Source organism: Paroedura picta, chromosome 6 (genome assembly GCF_049243985.1).
Source record: "Paroedura picta isolate Pp20150507F chromosome 6, Ppicta_v3.0, whole genome shotgun sequence".
NCBI lineage: Eukaryota > Metazoa > Chordata > Lepidosauria > Squamata > Gekkonidae > Paroedura > Paroedura picta.
In genome coordinates this window covers 55,259,137-55,277,710 of record NC_135374.1, presented here as the reverse complement: position 1 = coordinate 55,277,710, position 18,574 = coordinate 55,259,137, and the positions used below count along the sequence as shown (strand labels likewise).

Genomic DNA, 18,574 nt, shown 5'->3' with positions numbered 1-18,574 from the left:
TTGTTAAAATGTTTGCATTCAGAAATACATGAGAGTTCAGATTACAAATAAGTCTATTTCTGAAAGTTTTGAAAGCTTGTAGGTTATTTTAAAAGATACCAATGAATAGGCAACAATGCACACACCTGTACAATATTTGTTTGAAATAGTGGAATTGTAAATGTATTTAACTGCTCGTTATGGATCTTGAAACAAGCTGATTTTATACACCATGTGTAAAAAAAATAAGATAATTTAATCAAGAGGGAAATTAATGCTCATGGGCCAGGATTGGAACAGTAAAGGCTGCCACATTTGTCCATGCTCTTTTTATTGCATTTTTAAGTATCTGTCAGATTATATATGTAGCCACAGATTGTAGGTCAAAGGGACATAGCCTTGTGCAGAAATAACTTGTTTGTATAAATCCAACGAAACTCCCAAGTTTGCAGAAAAATCTAAAAAATCTTTTAAAGAACATCTGAAGAATGTATGTCTGAGTGTATAAACATCACAACTTGAACAAAATATTGATTAAACCCTCATACGATCAAAACTGATGTAACGGGCTATGTTGGAGAATCTGGAGCAGAATGTAGTTCTGGTGGATAGATTGTAAATAATTTTATCTTTATATCGAGCATTAGCCTATAATGAGGGAGCATGAGACTCATTGCGGGGGGGGGGGGGGATTCCCATACCCAACCCATTGTTGCATTTGGAGAGACTCCCGGCCCTACTAGCTGCCACTGAGTTAGAGCACTCCCCAAGTATGTTGTCTGTACATGCATAGATAATGCAATTAGCAATTTCCCTATATATTTTGATCTCAGACTTTTCTGTAAACTTGGAGTGTCCTAAGTTTGTAAGAAAGTCTGTTTAATATTGGTGTAGTCCTGATCCAGATTTAGGTATCTGCACATGGGGACCACATATCACTATTCATATAGATATGCTCCAAGACAATCTACTTTCTGTACAGCATTATAGTCAGCTGTTAAACATTTTCTGAAGCTAGAGAAAGCCTTTTTATGACTACACCAATAGGAATCTTTACCCCTAAATATGAAGGTTTCAGGAACTCTGGAGTGCTAATATAATTGTTTCCTTATAATATTTACATGTTCATGTCCAAATTATTTGTTAACAGGTGGGATTGAATGAAACAAGTTTTTATGCTTAAGACATGTCTTAATTATCAGTGGTACAATCACAAACTTGTAAGTAATTTATTCAATTACATTTTTTAAAGGCACTGGATACTATCACAATATACAAATAATTTTTGGCAACAGAATTCATAAATAGGCTTATAAAGACATTTTAAACCACCAAATGTAAAGATACAGCACTCAACAAGTTTATTGTTGCACAAGTTTACTGCATCTGACTGTGTGGTCTGAAAGTCAAGGCACTTGGAAGAAACATTTGGCAGTGGAAATAATACATTAAACACTACTCCTCTGGTCCAGGTTGCTAGAAGATATCTAGAATTTTTCAATTAATTCATTAGCAGACGTCACCGCCTGCATTCTACTTTAATACCTTCATTTGTATATGAGAGCAAGGATGGCCATTTGTTAAGAGTACCTTCTACGATTCCGTTAGAGAAAATGCTATCAAAAAATGAGCAGTTTTGAGAAACATGTCCTTCACTTGTGACATTAACTACTCTTGTCATTGGTGTCCTGCATTCACTCATTTCTAAAGAACACAGTTGAAGAATCCCTTTGTACAACATTTGGTGATCCTCACAGAGGTTGAATTTTTTTTAGATAATAAAGGATTTAGTGTGCTTGAAATCCTAAAGGAGGAGGAATTAGAAAGGTAAGAAAATAACTGGTAATTTAAAACATTTTCAGTCACTGCTGTTATCCCATTGGCCTGAAATAAGCACAGAAATCCTATAAATCAGTTAAAGAGATTTCTACTGGAAAGCTAAAACATGACTGACCGTATGCTGTTTTGAAAAAAAAATTGCAATAATCGGATTGTCATGAAAGTTTGTGGGAGCATCAAACATATTAACAAAGTGTATCCTCTGTCAGTTTTTTTCTCTTCATTGTCAGTCCCTTGTCATCTTTCATCTGTCTATTCCTTCCCAGTCATTCCCTCCTGCTCCTCCTCTTCCTTCTGTCCTTGCTCATTTCTCCCTCTTGTCCAAATATCCCTGTTTCTCCTTTTCGTTTTTCTTCTCCCCACCTCTCCTTCTGCTCCTATTTTCCTCCCCCCACTTGTCAATGGATGCAGGCCACAAGGCTGTTGGCTATACATCTGCACGGCATCTGTTGCCCCAGACTGACTTTGGCCTGGCCCACGGACGCTGAGTGTGAAGAGGAGAGAAGGAAGCCCAGCACGCTGGTTCACTTCAGTGGTAGCTGCTCCCTACTCTTGCTGGCCTGAGTGTGCATCAAGCTGGCCCAGCGCCCTGAGCCCCATTGGGATTGCTGTGCTGCGTCTACAGCAGCCTCTTCCAGGCAGGCTCCCGCCTCTAGGCCACTTCCGGGAGACCTCAAATGAGACCACAAATGCCTGCAATGGAAGACATCCTGATCCAAGCTGGGCTCTCTCTCAGACTGGGGCTTGCCTGGGAAAGGTCAATGCAGACACAACACAGAGCCCAATAGGGCCTGAGACAATGGACCTTTCTCCTCTCCTCTTTGTGGAGCTCAGCATCTGCGAGTCGAGGTCAGTGTTGGGGTAACAACTAGCTTCCAGACCCATAGCTACAGTGGGAGAGAGAAGGAGATTCTGGCCAGGTTTGGCAGAGCCCATTGCCCACGCCGTGAGTGACTAGAAAACCTATGCACTACCTGTAGCCTGATTCAAAACAGGCTAAGTAAAGGAACTATATTAATAGACTCATGGAGTCATATTCATGTGGCTGCTGCTTACACTATGAACTGCTTTTTGGAGTGTTTCATTAAATACTTGGGTATTTCAGACACTAAATGAATGATGATATAAAAAAAACACCCTGTGCATAGAACGTCGAGCATAACACGGGGAAGGGTTCTTTTAATCTGTACTGGTATGAACAGCCTAGGCTTGTCTGGTCTCAGATCTTGGAAGCTAAGCAGGGTCAGCCCTAGCTGGTATCTAAATGGAGACCACCAAATAAATCTAAGGTTTTTATGCAGAGGCAGGCAATGGCAAACCACCTCCAAACATCTGTTGCCCTGAAACCCGTACTGGGTTTTGCCATAAATGAAGTGTCACTTAACAGCTTTCCCTCTCCAAAAATTACAGCTGCAAGGCTGTATTTTTACCCTCTAAAAAAGCAACATCTGCTTTGGCCCTCCTGCCACTACAGATGTAAAATACTCACATTTTCATTTTGTGTTGTGCTGTGCTTAGAACTCTTCTCCCTGGTAACAACATAGATTTGAAAAGAGCATGTTTATATTTTCCATTTATCATCTAGTCTGATGTAGTGTTGGGGGAACAGATTAGAGTGTAGCGAGTAGCATGCAGGAAGATAAACAGTGGCTTGTGACATAAGGTTCCCTTCTGCCAAATAATTTGTGTACATAACTTTCTCATGGAAGATTCCTGACTTAGCAGATGGAAACTTTAGGACCTCACCTCATGAGAGTTTCAAATTGGTAAGGTGGAAAGGTACGTTGATTAGCCACAATAGATACAGATTGAAAATCCTGTTATTCATAAGATTTGCTGGGATAAGGGATGTTAGCGTGTGGGGTTTGCTGAAGGCAAAATCACCTTGTCATGCAATGCTGCTTTTCTAGTGCTACAGCTCTTGACTTGTGTTCTCATCAAGTCAACTTTTTTTGCAAACTAGACCAATGTACATAAACTAAATAAACATACATTCAGAGCTTCTGTATCCCACAATTCACAGCAAACATTAGGAAGATAGGGGTCAGTACATTATATCAGAGGTGTCAAATACCAGGCCCACAATCCAGGACCAGCCTATGAGCAACTGGTGTGAGGGATGGAACAGGAGGCTGTGGGGATAGCCATTCTTATTATGACTTCAGCAGAGCAACCTTGGCTGCAGTAGATAGTAAAACCCCTTCATTTCAGTGGCAGCCTCACTGGTAAGTTAAAAACCACTGCAACCACATTCATGCTGGCTTGGGGTTCCAAGGTGAGGTCACATGCCTCTCCACGTGGATTGCAGTTGTTTTGAATGGCCACAGGTATCGGTGTTGGCATGGGGTTAGAGATAATACTCTGCTGGTGGCTAGCAAGGCAGCCGTAGTCATCCCCGTTCCTTCCCCCCCCCCCCCATGTGGCAGCTGTGCTTTGACCCACTGGGGAGCATTCTTCAATTTCTTCCAAACATCAGAGGCCTAGTCCTGCCACTGAGCATGCAACACCATGGGCCCATTTTGCACATGCTGGATAATGTACTTTCAGGTTTTGTAGCTGGATGTTCCTGTGCAGAACAGGAAAATCTTCTAAAGTACAATGAAAGTACATTATCCAACACATGTGAAATGGGCTGTGGTCAGGCCTCCTTTCCACATGGATCACCTGGCAACCTTCAGCCATTGGTGGCTGCCACCTTGTGGGGATCAGTGCCAACATTCTATGGTTATATTGATTGCTGGGTTGCCTCTGCCATACAACCTTATTTGCTGGCGCTTGCTCCTGTATCAGATGATCCAGTGACCTTCAGAATGGGTTGGCTGCTGTCACATGGGGGTGTGTGTGAGCTTGCTGCTGACTTGAACTTCTGGCATGGAGGCAGCCACTGCCATGCAGGCATCTCCAACTTATCTGGCTTTGCTTTGCTTGGGTTCTGCCATGCAAATAGGCCATTCCCCCCCCCTCAAGTGGGAAGTTAGTTCAACTTGTTTCCTCAGTCCCCTTCCATGGTGATTCAGGGGTAGGGGGTACTCACAGCACCCAGCCTCTTTGTGCTTTTAACTTGGACTCCAGGCTCACAGCACTGGCTGTAGAAGTGGGCTGGGGAAGGGTTTTCCCTGCTCCAAGAGTGGCTGCTGCACTGCTGGCTCTCCAGTCTGCCCATATGGGTTTTCCTCTGGACTCACCCCCAGCTCATGGATACTTGCAGTGAGGACACTCCAACTTGGTGTTATTGTCCTTTTATGTCTCTGGTGCCTGGTATTACACATGGCCTGGCCCGACATATCTATGTCACATATGGCCCTTATGAGAAATGAGTTTGACACCTCTGCTAGTAGTAAGCAGATTGTGAGGGATTAGAGCAGCCTTTATCATCTTTTTTTACTACTGAAAAAACCCTGAAACATTCTTTGAACTTTGAGAAACCCCAGAAATTGCACCCACCCACTCCAGGCCCATCATTGGTCATTTTGGGTGGCTTTTTTTTCATGAACATATATGGTCATATCAATTGATAAATGTTTAACAAATTCAAAAAATATATTAAAAAATTAACTCCCACCCATTCAAGAAACACAGGGCCATCAAGAAATCCTAGGTTTTCATGAAACCCTGGTTGAGAAAGTCAAGAAAATGCAATTTGTGACTAATGCAAGAAATTCTGCTAAACTACCTAAATTATCAGCTGCTAAAAATAAACAGGAAAAATAACTACTTACATTGAAGAATTTTTTTCTGAAAAGTAAGGAAGAAAGAGACAATAAGGTATCTTTTATGTATGTGTCATTGCTGTCTTTAAACTAGATACTGATTGAACTATAGAGAATTTTTTCTTTGGAAGTCTCAGTTTAGAACAGTGATCACTTTTATATTATATTTACATTATACATTATGATTGGATTTGTGTTGCAATTTAAATATATATAAAAACAGCCTGATCAAAAACAGAAGTTAAGCGGCTGAAAGCCAATAACATGTTCAAACTTGGCCTTTTGGACTCTCTTACAGTTTCACAAGGATACTGTGTATGTAATTTTGGACAAGGGCTCGAATGTATCCTGAATGCAATATACATTAAATAATTAATAAATTAAAAATCAATTAAATAATTGATGCACTCTGTGTGCTTGGTCCTGCAGAACATTCTATACTTACGGCACTTAATTCTTCATTGATTTTCATGGCAGTGGTATTAAATGCACACACAAGTTTTGTGTTACCATAATAATGGTCCCTTTCTTGCATCTAGCAGTTCAGTCACATGATAGTTTGTCCCTTACAGTAGCGATCCCCAACCTGTGGGCCGCAGACCACATGTGGTCCGTCGACTAATTGGAGGTAGGTCGCGAAGGACGCCTTCTTCCCCCCCCCCCCGGCCCTTTACTTCATCCCCACCGGCCCTTTACAACACACTTCGGGTGTCATTGTCTCCCACCACTCCCAGATGGGACTATCTTGTTGCAGAGAAACAAGCTCAGGGTTCCCATTGATTTGTCATTGTCATGAGTTAAAATTTCCATAAAAATAAAATGTTCCTTATGTTCATTGTTGTGGTGTGTCTGTATCTTATTTTGAAGGGATGTTTAAACATTACCATAGTGATCAGAGAGCGTTAGGGCAGTGGTTGAGAGTAGAGGAGTAAACTACCCCCCCCCCCGGGCCTCAGTAAAATTGTCAAGTGTTGAGTGGTCCCCGGTTATAAAAAGGTTGGGAACCACTGCCTTACAGCTCAATGGTTCTTGGAGGATGACAAACAAAACAGCAAAATCAACCAACTTCTCTCATCACTGACCCTTAAAGGACTGGAATAGACAAGAAATGCACACAGGTGCTTGGATCTTTCTTTTTCAAACTATACAGGGCAGAAGATCATTAGAACCAAAAGGTATCAATCTGTTCTGATGAACTGCTGGTATTTATATTTTCAGAAGGAATGTAAAGCTTATCCTCACTTTTTATGCTGATGGACAGGGCAGTTTACATGCTCTCCAGCCACTAGATAAAGCTCTGTTGTTAGCATGCTATACAGTGCATCATCTAACATTAATCTCCCACTCTTGACATCTTTTTAAGGCTAGGAATAATTTATTGTTATATTTATTTACTATTTGATTTTTATCCTGCCACTCTCAGGAATGGCAAAATTTACATTGATTGTGTGTGCTAGGAAGTTCTTATCAATGATTTCCTTTTATGTTTGTATATTTTATCCCAGCAGTTAGTCTGTTTTGCATCACCACTGTGTAAACTATGACTTTAATCTTCATTTTAAGAAACCTACAATACCAGACTTCTGGGCTCTTCCAACATGCCCTGAAGAATCTCATCCCCCTGCCCCCTTTTTCACTTGGCATCCATCATGCCTAAGAAAGCTTGTGTCTTTTATGATGATATAGGATTGAATACAAGGAATTATACTAGTGGTTTCCCCACCCCCCAAATAAAGCCAGGAGGCGGGTAATCCTGGGATGTGGATAGTGATGTACTTTTGCATTTACCCAGAAGAGGGAGTCGGCTAAACACAGTAAACATGGCCATTCAAACAGCAAGTATACAAGACAGAAGTACAAGACTAGTGCTTTCATTTTAATGGAATGGAATCATACACGGTACTGACTTGCTTTCTCAGAGATCAAAATTCTAATGGAGACAGAATCTCGAATAATGATAGAATCCACTGGCTATTGCAGTCATTTGCCTCTTGGATTTTCTGGCCTCCCTGGCTAAAACATTATTGGGAATAAATTAATTCAAAAGAAATTCCGTCTCAACATCCGGAAGAAATTCCTGACAGTTAGAGCGGTTTCTCAGTGGAACAGGCTTCCTTGGGAGGTGGTGGGTTCTCCATCTTTGAAAATTTTTAACAGAGGCTGGATAGCCATCTGACGGAGAGGCTGATTCTATGAAGGCTTAAGGGGGTGGCAGGTTACAGTGGATGATCGATAAGGTTGTGAGTGTCCTGCATAGTGCAGGGAGTTGGACTAGATCAGTGGTCCCCAACCACCGGGCTGTGACTCCCTCTCCCTGCCCCCCCGCCCCCCCGTAGTAAGAAACTTCCCAGCCGCAAGCAAATCGGCCACAAAAGCGTTTTGTGGGAGGGTGGGGAGAGGGAAGCAGGGCCGCACACTGTTAAATTATCATCTCCTATCACTAGAGAGAAGGTAGTGGTTTCTGGAACAAAATTATTTTAATCTGGTATATAGTCAAATGAGGATTTTAACATTTATTATTATTATTATTATTATTATTATTATTATTATTATTATTATTATTATGTTACTTGTTTGTATGATGTTGTCAATCACCCTGCACCTTCAGGGAAAGGTGGGTTATAAATAAACTACTACTACTTAAGTACAGCTTTCAGCCCAGAGCCCTGTTTGACTAAGTTTTAGGTGAACAGCACTGGCAAATGTAACAATTCCCAATGTTATTGGATTCTCCCAAGCACAGGAAGCAAAGTTCATGCTCATCTCCGTGTGTCAGTTTCACATTTTGCACATTTTTTAAACAGTGCCTTGGTTGCCATGATAAGGCACCACTATTGCACAAAATGAAGAAAGTCCGGGTGGGACAGTTGGGACTTGTCTCCCTTGAGAGGGACATCTGAGGGAGCCAGAACCAAGTACACAACAGGCAAATAAAATCTTCCAAGGTCAAACGATGAAGAATATAGGAGTGCAGTAAAATAACTTGTTATCCTCAAGGCACGAAAAAAAGGAATTGAGGAAATGGGCGCCTGCTGTCATAGCATGTGATGAGAGCCAGCTTGGTGAAGTGGTTTAAGAGCTATGGCCTCTAATCTGGGGAACCGGGTTTGATTCCCCACTTCTCCACATGCAGCCAGATGGGTAACCTGTAGGAGTTTTTAGCTAGAAAAAATGTATCCATGGCCAGCTTGCACAAGCATAGTTCCAATGTGGGGGCTACACAAGAAGACAGAAGATTAACTGAATTTATCACTGTTTCAAAAGAGTGAGTTTAGGGGCAAACTGGACATCACTAACCCAACTCGCATTTCCCACAGCCAGACTGCATCTGTGAGGAATTAGCTGTCATAGAGCCATGGTCCCAATTTGAATTTGACAATAGCAAGGGGAAGAAGGACTGAAAGGAGACCCAAATAATTACAAATTGTTACATCTAGCCTGAACATATGCTAAATTGTCAATTCTCTAATCTGTGACAAAATCTTTATCCTGGAATAAGATGTGGAATCTCTTCCTTTTCTATCCACATGTAAAACCACTATTTCTTACTAAGCATTAAGAACGGTAGTTTTTTTGAAAAGAAATAGGATTTCACTGCTTTTACTTAGCTTTAATGCAGTCCTTTTATTGCAGTTTCTGTTGGGAATCTGCTAGCCTGCATGGTTCTTGATGATCCCACCCACAATTCATATGTTCATTTTGATAAAGGTAGAAAAAAGTTTTACTTACTTGAAAAGTAACCTTTTGTTTGTGCATAATATACTCCAAGACCACAGCAAGCTATTATTAAAGACACAATTACCACAGCAGCTATAATGCCACCAACATTAAGGTCATCTAGAAGTCAAAACAAGGAAAATGTAACATTGGGGGCAGTGACCACTATAGGTCTTCATGGAGGACAATGAAATATTTCCACCCTAAATGTTCAAGAAAACCACAGTTTTCTGAGGGAATGGGAAATTATATTTCAAATTCTGTCTCAAGTCACAGGCTTTGCTCAGGCTTCTGTTTTTTCCTGTACCTTTGCCTCACCTTTTCTTAAATTAGGCAATCATCATTATTAATACTTGGGAAACTATCTTAAAAGACTATCATGAAAACCAGTTGGATAAAGATTACAAAGCACTTTAAAAACTGTGTAGGTAGTACAGTTATTCTATGGTGAACACCATTCTTCCAACAAAAGTTAAGATTGGGTTTCTCAGGGATTTAACTAGATGTTCCAAGATAAACTGCGTGGCCATAAATATATTAACACCTATTTCTCTGACTAACATGGACCAGATAAATAAAAGAAGTCTTATACCCTAGTACTTGGCCCTAGAAATTGACATTAATTATTGCACTACTGAAAGCTGCACTATGGAAATGTAATGGGATTCTAATTACAACAAGTGGGTCAAAGATATTCTGCTCCATTTAAAATTATATCAGAGAGCTGTACGTTTTGAACCTCTGGTCAGGTATACTGATTTTTAAGTTAGAAAAATATGATATACCATTGAACTGAAGCTGATTTTTTTTTAAAGAGTAATAACCACAGTTGGGGAATCAGCTTCTACAAAGAAGCAGTATATATAAACATTTGCTGACTTCTCCCAATAGCTTGGATCTTTCCTGTATCACTTGGTTTGAAAACATAATATTCAGCAAATTTCTCAAAGATTTCCATCTAAAACCAAGAAGTCATGATCTTCATTATACTCTGCAAATTCTTTTCAAATGAAGTGACCTGTTTTTAACTGAAGGTGCACTACCCTATGTTATGAATCTGATTAGCACCTACTCTTCTAGAGAACCATGTTAGAAAGAGGCATGGGATGAAGGGATGAAAATATTGGGACTTTGGCCTATATTAATTATTTAGAGAATTCTTTCCTGCCTCCAGGTCCAGGCGGTCTATGCTATGGAATTAGTTTAGTAAGAGCAATAAGACAGGTAGTTGAAGGCAGACTACCCGCTCTGTTGGGGATCTGACATGAGATTCCACAATGTTTAATATAGCTGCAAAAGAAGTAGCCAATATGAATCACAGACTGAAGCACTGTGGAAGGGTATCCATGCCCTGTACTATTTCCCCAATTGAAAATGGGTTCCCAACATACTTAATACTACGAGAAAGGGACAAAAAAAGAAAGCAAAGAATTATGATGCATCTGTTTTTCTCCTACTGGGTGGTGGGGAGATCAATTGGGGAAATGTTGTAGAAAGATCTTTTTGCGATGCTGCTTCTTGAAGGCAGCTAGCACTTGGATTCTAAATAGGAAACATGGTTTGGTTGTTAGCAGAATTTGCTTTCTGCATGTGAAACAAGGGGAAAGATGCCTTTTCTCCCAAAAGGGCACTCCCTGTATTTTGTACATTGCATTTCAAGTTTACAGTGGTGTCTGTTAAATAAAGCATCTGATTTGAAATTTTAAGTACCCCTCACTTCTGTTGGTCTTAGTTTTCTTATTTGACACTTACCAACTTGCATCCGCTTCACAGGGCATTTCCGAGGTGGTCCAATTCCATTTGCAGCTTCACAGTAATATTCTCCCGTGTCATTATTTGAAACAGGATTGAACTGCTAATTTTTTTAAAAAATGTAGAAAACATAGTCTGTTAATAGATGTGGCACTATAACACCATTTTGACATTTTTAAAGTTCTAATAAAATATATAAAGTTTAGAACATGAAACAAGTTTCCAGAAAATAAAATGCTCAATCTATCTGGCACTGAATCGAAAGCCTACTGGAATCAGTTGAAATCAGCTTTATGCCTTCTAAGCAATCCTGTGTGGCAAACCAGACATTAGGATCTGTTAAGGATATTACTTCATGAACAGATAACACCCTGAGTTTTGAAATAAATAAATACTAATTCAAGGGTCTTAGGTCCAATATGGGCCATTTTCCTCCCCTCTTCTTTTAAACAGTGAAATACCTTAAGAGGAAACTTGGTCTTTACCCAAGAGGAGTTGTAATAGTCCCCTTCAACATGTGAGAAGGGACTTCTTGAGTCAAGAGAGGGATTGCATACAGGGAATGATGGGGGGTAGGAAGTCAAGATTCGAAGTCCAGGAAGTAACTCCTCTTTATTATGGGTGACACTCACCCATCATCAGTGATTTGACACCAACTATGAAAAAACTAGGCTAATACAGCTCTTATAAATCCAGTAGTCAGGCAGAAGGGATATCTCTAGAGTGTTGGTCTGTGAGACTTAGAGGGGTTATTTCCCTGTTGTCTATCTTTTATCCTGGTTTGAGATTGTTGAATACAAGGGGATTTATAACTATGCTGCTGCAGCAAGAGGAGTTGGCACTTACAATCAGAGATACAATAGAATCTACTGCTGGTATCTACGGGTGTATCTTGAGAAATACATTTGCGTATATGCTGCTGTTGGGTTATGTGTTATGCTAAGTGACTTAGAGTCTAAGTCTTAGACAACATCCTAAAAAGCAGAGATATCACCCTGCCAACAAAAGTGCACATAGTTAAGGCTATGCTCTTCCCACTTGCAATGTATGGCTGTGAAAGTTGGACCATAAGGAAGGCCAAGCATCAAAGAATTGAGGCTTTTGAACTCTGGTGCTGGAGAAGACTCTTGCAAGTCCCTTGGACTGCAAGGCGAACAAACCAATCAGTCCTAGAGGAGATCAGCCCTGACTGCTCCTTAGAAGGCCAGATCCTGAAGATGAGACTCAAATACTTTGGCCACCTCATGAGAAGGAAGGACTCCCTGGAGAAGAGCCTAATGCTGGGAGCGATCGAGGGCAAAAGAAGAAGGGGACGACAGAGAATGAGGTGGCTGGATGGAGTCATTGAAGCAGTCGGTGTGAACTTAAATGGACTCCAGGGAATGGTAGAGGACAGGAAGGCCTAGAGGATAATTGTCCATGGGGTCGTGATGGGTCAGACACAATTTTGCACCTAACAACAACAGCAACAACAACAAGTGCTTAGCTGTTATTTTGTTCTTCCTAACGTGATCCAAAACTGTATTGGTTTGGTTGATAAAATGGTCTCAACCTCTGAATGGAAGGTCTTCTGTTTTTGCCCTTGTATCTTGTGAGAAGCCTGATCAGACTAGTTATGAGATTATTTGTATGACAATGCCAGAGGCCATAGACCTGCTTTTGCAGTCAGCTGTATGCCAGGCTGCTGCTTGCCTAATTTTTGGTCTTCTGAAATTAGGACCTTAGCTATGCTTTATTTACTCTCAGGCAATAATTCTACAAATTGTGTCCTCTTTGGTAGCAGGTTATGACCGCTGTGAAGTTTGCCAACCTCAAGTCCCATTGTCCCAGATGAACAGATCTTTCTTCCCAGAGTCCAGCCTTCTGCCTTCATTATATAACTAGCTTCATCTTAAAAATACCAGTAGGGTATTTTTTAGTACAGCTAAACCAAATCCACATACCTACTACGAACTAGCAGGCCTGGCTGAGATTTATCTCTTGAGGTAAAACATAGCAGACCTCTTAAATTTCCCCAGAGAGAAAATACTCTATTTTTTGTCAGCCAAAGAAAGTCAAATGCTAAATGTTGGACAAGTGTCACCTTACCAGGGTCCCAGTCACGGTATTCATGGTGTAAGAAACTCTTCCTTTTTTCCCCCTTTTTGAGCCTGGTTTCTCCAGCAGAGCAATGCCATTCCTATACCATCTGTAGTTAGAAGCTGGAACGCCTTCATTTTCCTTACATCGTAGTTCAATTACTGTTCCACTCATAGCTGAGCTGGGCACCATACAGACAGGAAGAGCTGGTGGGACTGGAAAGTGAAATTATCTGTTTAAAACAAGTATCTGTACAGCTAAACATTGCATATCTGCACAGAAGTTTTTCTAATTACTTTACCTAACTTAAACAGGCACAGTTCATTTTACCACTGAAGCATAACATAAACCTGAACATTCTTAAAGCTTCATTTTTGAACTACACTGAATATCATTTTTAATTATCATTCTTTTTCAAACGGAAGCCATCATTTGAAAATATTAGAGTTAAAAAAAATCTTTTACATAAAACACTATAGTATTTCACCCATTAATCAAATGGCAAAACAGTTTCAAATCTGAATTATTTATTTATACAAAGAGATTTATTATCTGAACTGTTCCAGGAAAAATGCTTTAATAAAGGCAAAGAGACTATAATGCTGTGTACAGTACAGGCTAGTCCAATCTTATCAAATCTTGGAAGCTTAGCAGAGTCAGGAGGCTATCCATCATCTGGATATCAGCCACAAGTTTGCTATACTTCTTTGGGATGATGGGGTTCATTTGCTGCAGTGAGGTTTCACGGCGTTCGTGATGGTATATCGGGCTGTTTGGGTTATTAAGCAAAGACAGGAGCGGAAGGTTGGTGCTCACCCTCTTGGTCTGTGACAGCTTGTTCAAGGGAAAAATCCATAGTGGGAGGGAAGTTGTGCTTGCATGCCAATCTCCCCCTTTGTAGAGGGCCTCCATAAGGGGTTGCATGATGCAGAGGCATGGCACCTTCCTCCAGGAGGCCACCTGACTTGCATATCTGAGTGACATGGGGGGCTTTAGTAGAGGCGGATGACAGCAGGTGCCTCAATTTTGACTGTCACCTGGGTGTCCAACATCCATCACAAATTGGGGCACGCATGGCATGGACTGTATCAAGCAGTTTGACTGCTGGAGCAGGGGCTTCCTTGAGGTCTGCTGGCCACAAAATGGCTGGATCTGCCCTTGTTTGCTCAATTTGCGGCCATTATCTTGCCAGACCTTAAGTGCGCTGAGTCTTCTTTCTATCCGTCACTTTTCTCTCTGCTACACAGACAACAAACAACCCATAACATGGGCAACCCCATGCCAATCAGTAGAGCAACCAAATAAGACTGCCCATAAAGAAGCAAGTTGTGCAGAAAAGTATGGTTCCCTCTTCTATTCAGGAATGTGTGTGTGTGTAAAAATAAACCTATTAAATGAGAATTAAGCATGTGTGCTGCCTTCATGTTGCCAGGCATGTCAAATCCTCCCTCTGCTTATCAGCTGAATCTTACTTCCATTCAACCTGTGATCAATAAGGCAGGAAAAATGCCTGCCTGTGCTGGGTTTAGGGAACAAGTAAGGAGCGAGCTCTTTGCTTTCTATTTAACCTCAGCAGTTTCCTTACATGGTTTCAGAGCTTTAAGAGGTACACTGCTGTCCCAACAGGGTATACAAAACCCACCAAAGGAGAGCAATGAAGTCCTATGGAAAAACTGTCACATCGTGTTGAGGTGAGGGATAGCAACAGGAGCAAGCTCAGAGCAATCAGCAACTTCTGCCACTTGTCAAGTTCACAAAGCATATCTATGTTATATATTTCAGTTTAAATCACTAATAGTTTTGTTTCAGTTCTTACCCAGCACTAAAAGAGAGACTTCTGTCTCTGCCGCATCTTGTCCTTGTTCTGTGGCCGCACTGATTTCACAGCGGTATCTCCCAGCATCATGTCTAGTCACATTTCTAAGTCGAATGCTTGAATTCCACATTTCAGCTCGACCTGTAAAATTACCTTTTTAAAGAAAAGAAAAATGCAGAGGGAGAAATGAGTAAAAACAGATTCTCAAATGATAAAGATCAGTTTCCTTTCCCAATGCTCAAAAACTTGCAAAAAGCAGCTTCCAGTATTTAAATTCTTATCTATTAATATAAAAGAATTTATTTTTATCCAAAGCTCTTTCAACTTCATGCTCTAGAAGAAATGGCTTAGTAAGGACTGTGAGGCAAATACTGGACAAGCAAATCTGAACTACATGAAAGCCATTTATGCACATACACACATGTGTGTGCAAGTATGATTGAAGGGCAGTTCACACATTATGAGTTGCTTATATCCTTTTCCTGTGTACAGGGCCAGATCAAAAGGCCAAACTGTACAAAGATTCACAGAAGCAGCCATAGCAGTAGGCTTTTTACCAGACGCCACAATCATGGAAATGTTTGCTACCAGTACAAACTGAATCTACATGCAGCCTGTAACTGGCATACATCCTATGTACTGAGGTTTATCAGTACAATCTTGTACACTGAATGTTTTGACATACAGAAAGCAAAGCAGCAGCTATAACTAAACTTGCATCCAAATGCAGATTTAGAACTTACTTACCTACGAAGTTACGGTTGTAATAAATGAATGAAACACCCGATGATCTTACTTTCTTCCATTCTATTCTTAGATTGGTTACCTTCTTTGCTTTATATATACAGCTTAAAATTGCTTCTGCAGGAAATGAAAACAGGTAATTGTTTCTGTTCTGTGGTTGGCAGAAAGTAAGATTATACCGTGAAAACCACTGCCAATTGTCTCTTTAGATTTTGTACACAGCTACAGAGATCCAACTAAAAATACATGCTCTTCTTATGAAGCCTGGTGTGTACACACATTGAGTATTTACTGGGTTACCCTTCTCTTGGCACTACTTCTGCCTGGTTTAAATATTAGAAGTATATAGCTTTAAAATGTGGAAGGAAACAAACTTTTTAATACCAAGATGACAAACTGTCACTAAATGCTTATGTTTGGACCCTCAGAAGCACAGAGACATGTACAGATCCAGATCTTTTGAGACCTTCCTTTGGCTTCCCAAAATTGAATGTTGACAATCCTGGGGTTTCCTTGGACAAAAGCCACATCACCTATCTTTAGGACTTCTGAGTTGGAAATTACTTGGAGATCTTGGGAGTGGAGCTTGAGGAGAGCAGGGTTTACAGAGGGAGGGATTTCAGCAGGGTAGTGTGCTCTAGAATCAACCCTCCAAAGCAGCCACTTTCTCCAGGGGAACTGACCTCTGTTGTCTGGAGATCAGTTGCAATCCTTGGAGATCTCCAGACCCCACCTGGAGTTTGGCAATCCTACCCATCTTCTTCACTGGTATTTCCATTAGCAAAGAGTATTGTGGCGCAAAGAGTATTGTAGCTCTTCCTCCTTGCTGCAAACCCTCCAAATTACATGGTTTTTTGTCCATGCATGTCCCACAGTTTCTAGCATTTCCTGTTTGGAAGTATTATTGGTTGCTAGGGAAAAGGAGAGATAGGAAAGATTGACACCTGTGAGTGCTTTCTGCTTGTGCTAGATAGGATGTCACCCACTAAATTATGATAAAATTAGTCATCGATGAAGTGTTTTATAGTTCTCAGCTGTTTCAGGAATAACAATCACAGTGGTGACTTTAAAAGGAAGGCATTTTGAATAACTTATGGACACTGTATCCCCAAAGAGGGAATGTACAGTTTGCTTGTACTAAGATTGCATATCATCTCTGTTCACCTAGCAGTTATTGCTGACCCCGGACACATTGATTCCTATGTCACAGTGTCTACATGAAATAACAAACATGAGGATCAATGGGTTGCAGTGAAAATGGGGCAAAAATATATCCTCCCTCTTCCACCAGCAGAGCTTCACAGAAGAATCAGCTCAGATGGTGGGAGGAGGCAGGAAGAACAATTTAATTCCCATCTGCCTCTGAACAAGAATTACCAACTCCCAGGTGGTGCCTGGAGATCTCCCTCTGTTACAACTGATCTCCTGAGATCAGTTCCTCCAGAGAAAAGGGTGGTTTTGGAAGGTGGGATAAGATCTGCAGCCGTCAGACCTTCCCACAGACTGATCAATAGATGAAGCCCTAGGCTTTCCTCCTGCCACCACCACTCCAGCACAGAACAGAAAGAAGCAGCAGTGGCAACAATGTATTCATTGTTGATGACCATTACTAAGGCTCAGACAACTGAAGTCAGACAACTGAGAGCACGTGGAGAAAGCTGTTGGGGAGTGCTGCTGCTGCTGCTGACCAGGTGAGACTATTGTGGTGCTGAGTGAGGTGATTGCTGGGTGATTGCTGGGAGGATTAAAAAGGGCTGCTCCTCGCCAGAGGCGAGAGAGACAAAGGGCTGATGGCCTGCGGCTCTTAGCCTGGGGCTCTTGGCCTAGCAATTAGAATCAGTAGATTATATTTTCCTAGTAGATGCACTGCCTACAAGTTACAATGGACCTCCAGGACACCCATCCCATCATCTGCAGTGAGTGTGACATGATTGATTGCCGTCCTCCCTGAAGACAAGATGGACTACATCTGCCCCAAGTGTAAACTGGTAAGACTTTTGGAGGATTAGGGGCTTAGAAGAGAAGATTACTCTGACCCAAATTAAGAAAGGGGAGGAGTTTATAGACCGGAGCTGTGCAACTCGGAATAAAGAGGATACAACCAGTCTTGAAGAGGATAAGGGGATTGACCTCATTACGGAACCTCTGCAGACAGTTAAACAGAGCGAGACGGTTCTCAGGACCTTTAGAGCTCCAAAATAGATTTCAGGCCCTTGCAGAGGAGGTGCAAGTGTCAAAGAGGGAAGAAGTCCCAAAACAAAGTCTAAGACAAAGTGAAGAGGCCACAGGGATAGAAGGAAATGGTGTTGAGAAGAAAAGAAAAAGGAGAGTACTGGTAATTGGAGACTCCCTGCTAAGAGGAATGGATTGCCATGTGGCTGGGCCCGACCCCCTAACCCGAGAGGTGTGTTGCTTGCCAGGGGCAAAACTTAAAGACGTTTCAGAACGGCTGCCCAAACTCCTCAAATCTACGGATCGCTACCCATTTGTGATGGTCCATGTGGGTATGAATGACATGTCCGTGAATACCATCGCTCCTATTAAAACAGACTATCAAGATCTAGGGAGGAAGCTCAAGCAAATGGGGGCACAAGTGGTATTCTCTTCAGTCTTGCCTGTCAAGGGAAGAGGAATGCGTCGGGAGAGGAAGATAATGGAGGTGAATCAGTGGCTGTGTAGTTGGTGCCGGCAGGAGAGATTTGGTTTCTGGGACCATGGGATAGGCTTTCTTGAGGAAGGCCTACTAGCACCTGATGGACTGCACTTATCGAAGTTGGGGAGATTAATCAGGAGAACTTTAAACTGAAGCCACAAGGGGAAGGAGACGTTCAACATAGGGAGTGTAAGGAAGGAGACCAATCGGGGGCAGCCCAACCAGGAAGGCCAGCTCATAGGGAACCCAAAGTAAAAGGATTCAGATGCCTTTATACTAACGCCT

The 18,574-nt window shown here is 41.5% G+C and overlaps 1 protein-coding gene across 4 annotated transcripts in view; it reads right to left on the bottom strand.

Moving 5' to 3' along the window:
* Window positions 1-1,194: 1,194 nt before the first annotated feature.
* JAM2 (junctional adhesion molecule 2) overlaps window positions 1,195-18,574 on the bottom strand; it is a 37,605-nt gene continuing 20,225 nt past the window's right edge. The window contains exons 3-10 of one of the 4 annotated variants that reach the window (XM_077342461.1): window positions 15,640-15,753; window positions 14,893-15,045; window positions 13,086-13,291; window positions 10,998-11,097; window positions 9,258-9,365; window positions 5,538-5,553; window positions 3,308-3,347; window positions 1,195-1,783 (exon numbers count right to left, since the gene is read on the bottom strand). In XM_077342461.1, coding sequence (XP_077198576.1) covers window positions 1,751-1,783; window positions 3,308-3,347; window positions 5,538-5,553; window positions 9,258-9,365; window positions 10,998-11,097; window positions 13,086-13,291; window positions 14,893-15,045; window positions 15,640-15,753 — 770 coding nt within the window. In that variant the 3' untranslated portion in view covers window positions 1,195-1,750. Of the gene's footprint in view, window positions 1,784-3,307; window positions 3,348-5,537; window positions 5,554-9,257; window positions 9,366-10,997; window positions 11,101-13,085; window positions 13,292-14,892; window positions 15,046-15,639; window positions 15,754-18,574 lie in introns of all 4 variants that reach the window. The other 3 variants (XM_077342463.1, XM_077342460.1, XM_077342462.1) reach the window with 3 other exon arrangements.